We start from the raw sequence: 8,363 nt of genomic DNA, 5'->3' as shown, positions 1-8,363 counted from the left end.
CCGAGGGGAAATCGGCATTCCGGAACCTTGAGTCTGTGTTTACACAGGGGAGGGAGTTCACTTGGTAAACTTCAAACTGACGGTAAAACATGCAGCGACTCTTTATACTCACCCTCAGCCTGTTACCATGGATCCCAGGTAATAACTGTGACCACTGAGATCATATGCTTACAAAAGTTCTACAGTATGCCTTTTTTCCTGCAGATAAATGATGGGAAACAAGTTGATTCAGCCCCCTCACTATGGCTGTGCTCTTGACAAAAGCTGGTGCTACAATTGCCATGTTGCTCATGCTTCATTTCTCTTTACTATTTTACTGCTCTTCTATATTAATCATTTGTTGAAGACAGACTAGAAAGATCTGCAGGAGCCAGAGTGGGCTTTTGTTTTTCAAATCTTCCAAGCTGCGGTGCAGTTTGCCCCTTGGCAAGAGTATATGCTTTATGTTTATTTTGTCAAGTCTTAGAGGCCTGTTATATTTGTCCCCCCAAATCTCTATTATAGACGGATAATCCAATTTTGAAATAAGAAGTACAGAGAGGGAAGTTAAAGTAGGAATAGTGTTTTGTTACAAAGGAAACCGAAACCATAAATGTGGTACAAGTATTCCTCAAGGCCACTCTCCCCCTTTTCCCAGTCACAGATAAGAAATGTCTGCTGTGCATGACTGAAAGTTTCAAAGTTCAAACTAGAGTTCAACACACAATCATCTCCACTTTCCATCAGCTGTCCTCTGCAAGGTAACCACCGAGGGAGAGCTTTCCATCATGGAGGGTCAATCCCTCACAATCCCGTGTCATTACGAGCCTCAGTATGCCAGCTACGTAAAATACTGGTGTCGGGGGAAGACGAGGGAGTTCTGCACCAGTTTAGCTCGAACAGATGAGCCCCGTTCAGCCGATCCAGCTGAGAAGAAAGTGAGCGTTTTTGACGACCAGGTCCAGCTGGTGTTCACGGTGACCATGAACAACCTGAAGGAGGGGGATTCTGGGTGGTACATGTGTGGTGTGGAGATAGGAGGTGTGTGGAGCGCTGATGATGTCGCTTTCACTAACATCAAGGTCATTCATGGTGAGTAATGAGGTGATTTTTGAACTGATGAGCCATTATTGATCCCCATTGAAAAAACATTTTCATGCATTTCAAATTCTTGGATGACACATTTAAGGATGTGTTCATTCCCTGCAGGTATGTCAGTGGTGAACAGCCGAGTGAGTGGGGAAGAAGGGAGTAGTCTCACAGTTGAATGCCACTACAGTGAGAGATACAGGTATTTTATTGCCTCATTCATCACACTACAGTTGTGTCACTTGTATTTACCATCAGACCATGTGGAATCCTCACTTTTAAAACAACAATTTCCAAAGCATCAGTAAACCTGAGAAAGCGTGGTTATTTGTTCAAAATCTTCAATTCAAGCCTAACTTTGATGGACAGTCAGCCTTCACTGACTCCCCTGTGACTGCCTCCCAACAGAGAGAGTGAGAAGAAGTGGTGTCGGAGTGGAGACTGGAGCTCCTGTCTGCTGACAGGTTCTGAAGGGAACTACGAAGACACTTCAGTGGCCATCAGCGATGACAGAACTAGGACTTTCACTATAACCCTAAAGAAGCTGCAGATGAGAGATACCGGCTGGTACTGGTGTTCTGCAGGACAGCAGCAGATGGCCGTGCATGTGCTGGTCACACGCCGGGCTACGACTAGTAGGTTGACCCCTTAAAATTAAAGAACCTTTAAAATTAAAAATCCATATAACAGATTGTCCTTTTATCTTGCCGTCAGGGGGAATTGTTCTGTTTGCCTCATTGTTAATGCTGCACTAGGCAAAATCTTTATTTAAATGAGTAGCAATTGATTTTTTGGCATTTGGGGGCAGCAGAACAAGCAAATTAAGGAAATTGTGTTTCTGGCACCTTGGTAATACAAGTCCAATATTCACTCTCCTTTCAGCTGTTTTTTGGTTTCCAACAACTCCTTAGAAAAATATCCAGCTCATTAGCCCCTGTATGCACCACTATGTTCACCAGATAGCTAACTTTATCTGCCTGCTGTTTGGTGTTGGCAGGTAGTTTACAGTGGCTTTTATCCAGGTGTGTAGTGTTGCTGGAGCGCACTGAAACACTGCTCTTCTACTTTTTTTTTTTCTACAAGTGAGGAATTAGAATATTGGCAGTTTGCATAATCCTGTTGAAATACATTTTTTAAGCACTTGAAGATCCAATAATCACTAAAGTGTATGTCATGTAAGAGAGACAATGAAAAATGGACTGGTCAGAGTTGTCGTATTGACATGTAAGGTGTGTGATTCACGACATCAACTCATGCACTGAGTAACATGCATGTAACATGCATGCACCTTAAAAGTTGCCACTTGCTGCCAGTAGCCTTCGTACAGCACAGTGAGCCAAATTTTTTTTTCTCAGTCTATTAGCTAGCTAACGGTAAACTAGTAGGGTCCATGTCATTGGTCCGACAGCCCATTGGTTCGACATCCCATTAGTCCGACTCTCCGCGGTGCTGAACGGCTCGCAGCAGGCATATGGTGCGCCGCGACCGGCTCTGGGTCAGCTGGGAAAGGCTTGAGGCGGAGCAGGCTCACGGCTTATGTGTTTGCCACTTTCTTTTTCATTTTAACCCACACCATGATCTTTTCCTGCCCCTAACCAAGTGGTTTTTGTGCCTAAACCTAACCAGACCTTAACCACAGGGCATCATGATGATTTTGGAACGGACTTCGGAACAATGGGTTTAATATGGTTGGAACAATGGGATGTCGAACCAATGGGCTGTCGGACCAATGGGCAGTTCCCAACTAGTAAAGATAAAAAGGCAGCAAAACATTCTTTCATTTTATAGTTACACTTGACCACTGTAAACTTGCCACCGTAAGAACAGTGGTTACCTTTGAAACAAGACATGCATAGATGTGCTCTGGTGCTTAAACAAATAGCACTACACCCCTGATTTTATCAGAGCCTTTTTTGCTGAAAATAGCTATGGCTGGAAACGAAGTTCATGAGAGCCATGAGAGTGAATCAAAACTGTAAAGTTGTGTGCTGGAGAACCAAAACAATGAGCACAGTGACACTAAAATAATAGAGTTTAGGGAAAATTAAATTAGGTGATAATTCTTCGTGAATTTGTCCCTAGGAACGACCAATTTCACACTACGTATACACATTTGACTCACTGTTAAGGGAGCTGTGTGCGACATTCAGAGCATATCTGTGATTCAGACTCTGGAGTGAGATTGTACGCACACGGATCTCAACATGGAGGGGGCTGAGTCGGTGCCTAGCAGCTAACAGTGCTAGCTCCATAAACAACACTAACAACTGCAATAGTGCTGATAGAACTAACAGTTTTACCTTGCGCAAACGTCATCCCAATACCTAGCCAGTTCTCATTCCCAAGGTTTGAAACACTGCCTTTTGGTCAGAGACTTTGGTGTCAGACACCAATGCAAAGTCACCTTTGACAGTGGTATGATATGCCGCCGGACAGCATCAATTTGAAATGCTGCTGGTAACAAGGTCGGTATGCTGTGCTGCTAAAAGGTGTCAGTTTGAAACAAAGATAGTAAGAATATAATAGTAGGAGCTGGAAAGTTCTAATAGGGCGGGTGGGAGGGGAGGTGGATGGGTCCAACAAACCCCGACTTCCACGCGGCAGCCCCCTCTTCGCCTGCTGTGTAAATGTCGAGCCAAACCATGTTGTTTTTTCTAAACCTAACCACGTGCTTTTGTTGCACAAGGAAGAAAAAAAAAAACGTAACTACAAGGTGTTTTACTGCCGTTGTTTACTGACAAAGTTTATTTTGAAAAAGACTGTATGTATAATGACCACAAACTGTTCATGTCCTGTGAAAAGAGAGGTGTATTTTGAAAAGACACAATGCATGTAACAAGCGTAAACTGACACGGCGTCCTGCAACATCAACACTAGACACAAGTAATATATAGATGTGAAAGTCCACTGCCAAAACGGGAATATTTGATAAATTGGGATGAGCACGTGTTGCGATACCAGTGGTAACCACCGTATGAGCACAGTGCAGAGCAGCGGCAATTAGCTAACCACTAGAATACACTCACAAGGACTTAATGCACTAACATGCATGCGTGTCTGGACCATCAACAACAACTAAAGATGCTCAGATTGCAACACACATAGGTAGCTTGACTTCATTCTCTGCTCAGGACACTATATTCCACGATATCTTAACACAGCCAGTAGTGGTTTTCTGATATATTAATGCTCTGAATGTCGAATACAGCTCCTTTAAAATAAAAATATTTATTAGAACAGCTTTAAAACGCTTGTTTTTTTGTCATTCTAAGCCATGAGCCTGGCAATGCCAGCCTTAAATCTCACAAGCTTAGTTTTCACCATGAGATTTCAGTCTGGGAAGGATCTATTAAAAGTCTGTAAAGCCTAGTGGGTGGAAACCAGACAAATTAGTATACAATAGGGAGTTGTTTAGATGGTGATCTGACTTGCTGATTGAAACTCCCAAATGTTATTGAAAACTATTTAAACCAGACATTGTAGGTATGAAAAGAGGCACAATTCTGCGACAAAGTGGCCTTTTCCCCACGTCACTCTGCAGCTGCTGAAATGAGAAGCAGCCAAGTGTAGCTTTAAGGATCAATATGTGTTTGTGACAGATGGCGGGGGCTCCTGGGTCTCCAGCTGTACAAGGTATCGATTATCACGAGTCACTTATCAAGAATATTGATGTTATGATCTCTGTGGGTGCTGCTACAAACACTCTTTTCTTTTGCTTATAATAGCACATCATTTTTCAGCTATAATATCTTTATCCTCAGCAGCGGTGTCTGTGACATCCCCACCTATACGCCTACATTCTGCTGCATACCTGCCTCCACCCAAACCCATCACTAAGGAATCCTGGAACAGTCACAGGTAAGAGTGAAGCACTTTTTCATGATTGTGCTTGAAAGTGCTGTTAATTAGAAATTTATCATCATCTTGGCCGTCATGAAAGAACAGATGCAGCACAGGCCTGAGCTGCTCTTGAAGCTCCACTATCTGTTCATACCAGTGTGTGCTTGTGTCTGTGTTTTAGTCACATCTTGGAGTCTTTGCTGGTGTGTGCTTCGATAATGCTTCTTGTGGGCTTGGCCATACTGGCGAGAAAATTGTGGAAACAGCGCAGTAAGGCAACTTCTCATTTCTTTGAATATTAAATCTGGGCAGAATCGTGCCTCTGACCTCCTTACAGGTCTAGGCAATATTGCACATGCATTATATATCTTCAGCGAGAAATTTGCATCATCATTTGTGGCTTAAAGATCCTCAATATCTATTTCTAGAGCAGGATCCTTTGCAGAGACAAGTTAAGGCGATAAAAGCAAGGCACAATGTAAGCCTCCATTAAAATATCTGTCACTATTCTATTACACACTATTTAAAGATAAACGGCATTATCAAGGATATGCTTTAGCGATTATTGTACTCATTTTTCTTTCTGTCTCCCACAGGAGTACTCAGGGGATGTAGGTGACCTGCAAAACGCTGCTGTCGTTTTCCTCAACAGGGACTCCCAGGACGTACATATGTACTGAGCTTTGTCACTGCAGCGTTTATTGTTACTCTTTGTAACTGAATGTAATTTTGGTGTTAGTTCACTGCACACAGCATATGCTTTACTTCCAGTGTCTTCTTTATGTTACATACCAGCACAGTTAAAGACATTTTGATGTTTCTTTTTTTTGCTTGCTGTTCTCTGCTGGCAACTGGTATAAGCAGGAGAGCTTACAAGAGTATATTTTTCCTGTAAGGCAAATTAACCAAACTATAATAACGGGGTCCTCTATTTAATTTCATCAATCAAGAGCAGCGCTGTAACTACTACTAATGACACTAAGGTTTATTATCATATGATTTTGGCAGAGTTTACATTCTACAGTTAAAAATGTACATTACAATTAAATCTGACTATGTTTATTATCATATATAGAGTGAAGTTGGGTAATTTGGGACACTTTCTGACACATTACCACTAAAATCAACCCAAAGTTCTGAATACTACCTTAAGTGTTACTTGTAGAACTTGATATGGATTTTTGCTCTATTTTTATGAAGAAAATATGTTATTATGTAAAATACTGTAGAAACGCTGGACCTTCAAACACATCAAGAACCCCTACCTCATTCCGATGACATGACATGTAATTCATTCAATCAGTAATGTAAATGTAACATAACTTCTTATTTAAAAAGATTGTGCAACTTTTCTGCCATGCTTTACCGTTCTTTCGCTGCCTGTTTCCTTGTTGCCATATTATCTACAATGGACATGCATGTGTATGCGTCTGTGTATGTAACAATACTGGCTAATTCTGGACTATTGTGGCTGACATGAACTCACTGCATCATTGTGATATTTTTTAGGTGACAAAAATGGCTGTAATATTGCAGGATGGCATGCAATAACATAAGTCATGATTTTATGGCACTTGGTAAATTAAAACATACTTTTCTCACTTCAGAAAAATGTCCAGTTGTAGCATAGTTTTTTTCCCATTTTACCTGAATGCATTAATTACTCACTCAAAGTGCAGTGTTGCCCTGGTTCCATTGAAGAAAAGCCAGTGGGATTTTTCTACTGGATTTTTGATTGTTGCAGAAAATGAGCTCTGTGGTGAATAAAAGTTTAAGATGCCTTCACATTTTGTTCAGCAAGATTTATTTTTTACAAATGCACACCACTTTTAGGGTTTTTGAAGCGTAAATGCAATTGCCAGAAATAAAGAGCTAACCTTAGGCGATAAACAAACTACACCATGGTTGCATAACTTCAGCGTCCACACCACAACAAAGTTGTAAAGTGAGATGACATTCACATTCACATTTAGCCACTTCTTAGCAAATGCCCTTTTGAAGACATGTAAAAGCCTCAAAATTCACAAATGGGCTATTTCCTGATATATCTTTTGGTGTTGAACAAAATGTGAAAGTCTCTTTAGCTTGTGCTTACCACCAACCTTAATTTCAGGCATCTAACCAAAGAAAACCCATTCAAAACTCAACTTACTGACTTTGAAATGAGGGAAATGGAAATGCTAAATTGCTAATTCTATTTAAATTAAACCTGCAATAACAATTTTTGGCCATCTGGCTGCAGCAGAAACATACAAACACACCTTTGACATGATGAACTTGTTAGCTAATCACACATCCAGTGGATGCAATGTGGAGCAACATTAGCATTCCTGTGGAGTCATGTTTATGTCCCCCTGATAATTGAAATCCACTATTTTTAACTCTTCTTTAAGCTCTGTTTTGGTCCCTACCAACTCCTGAGGGAAATAGATGGTGCTTTTGCTGCTAGATACTCCACTATGTTTACTGGCAAGTTGCTCACTGTGTCTGTCTGCCAGCTGGTGCTGGGTAGGTAGAGCCATTTTTTTTCTTTACCATTTCCACTGTAAACAGCCACCTGTCAAATGTTATGAAAGCAGTGAGTGTAAACCAACAAATAAAGCTGTGCACACCAAAACATGCGAATGCTTAAGAAGACGCTATGAAGCTCTGTAGGGCTGAGAGAAAGAGTAGAGTGTGATATCTACATTATTTTTTCCAGAAGAATTTCCTTGAAACAATTGCACAAAGTAAAATTCAACAGCCAGCTCAGTAAATAAGATATGCAAAATAAAAAATATTAAAACATTTAAGAGACTTGTTTTTTGGTCTAATTGGACTCTTCGGTCCTTCAGTATGTCTAAAATTCTGGCTACAGCCCTGTTCAGATGTCCAAATATCTACAGCATTGTGATAGAAATGTATTAGACATGAAGGAGAGTATAGTTTGTGCATTGCCATGGTTTGGTGTTTTGAGAGGCCTCAGAGACCTTCACATATGGCTCGCTTTATGCGGAGAGGCTCAGAATGTCCAGGGGTAAAGATAAGATGAGGACCTTGTAGATGCTCCTGACTCCCATGATAAATAGTATGTTGTTTGGCCTCCTCCCTGGTGGCGCTATTATACGTGATTCTGTATGACATGGTCATAGTGTATAAAGTTGAGTAAATGTAATATTACTTTCAGTTTTCTGGTATGCTGTGTCCATGCATTCATGCTGTACCAAGATCTTGTCTGACATCAGCTTTGTGTTGTAATAAACTTATATTCAAGTAAGGACAACTGTGGCTCATCAAGTTTATTCTAGTATTCATCAAAGTGAAGACTGAAGATTATTTTAATTATGTATATAATTCACACCATCATGCTGCTCAAGAAACAATATACTCTTCAGGTCTAAAGATTACACTCATGCACACTGACAACCCCCTATTAGGGGATTGTTGTCAGCTCCGAACGGCTGTTTGTTGCTTCT

The 8,363-nt window shown here is 40.9% G+C and overlaps 1 protein-coding gene across 2 annotated transcripts; it reads left to right on the top strand.

Moving 5' to 3' along the window:
• Positions 1–8,158, top strand: pigr (polymeric immunoglobulin receptor). 2 transcript variants are annotated; one of them, XM_050033344.1, is made up of 8 exons: positions 1–138; positions 727–1,071; positions 1,189–1,270; positions 1,477–1,703; positions 4,833–4,926; positions 5,090–5,178; positions 5,337–5,386; positions 5,505–8,158. In XM_050033344.1, the coding sequence occupies exons 1-8, from the start codon at positions 90–92 to the stop codon at positions 5,586–5,588; spliced, it is 1,020 nt and encodes a 339-aa protein (XP_049889301.1). In that variant the 5' UTR covers positions 1–89; the 3' UTR covers positions 5,589–8,158. The 2 variants fall into 2 exon arrangements, with proteins under 2 accessions (XP_049889301.1, XP_049889300.1); XM_050033343.1 differs by having other exon boundaries at positions 4,830–4,926.
• The last annotated feature ends 205 nt before the right edge of the window (positions 8,159–8,363 follow it).

This window comes from Epinephelus moara, chromosome 21 (assembly GCF_006386435.1).
Source record: "Epinephelus moara isolate mb chromosome 21, YSFRI_EMoa_1.0, whole genome shotgun sequence".
NCBI lineage: Eukaryota > Metazoa > Chordata > Actinopteri > Perciformes > Serranidae > Epinephelus > Epinephelus moara.
Note: the sequence above shows the minus strand (reverse complement) of the source record. Positions and strands in the feature narration are given on the sequence as shown.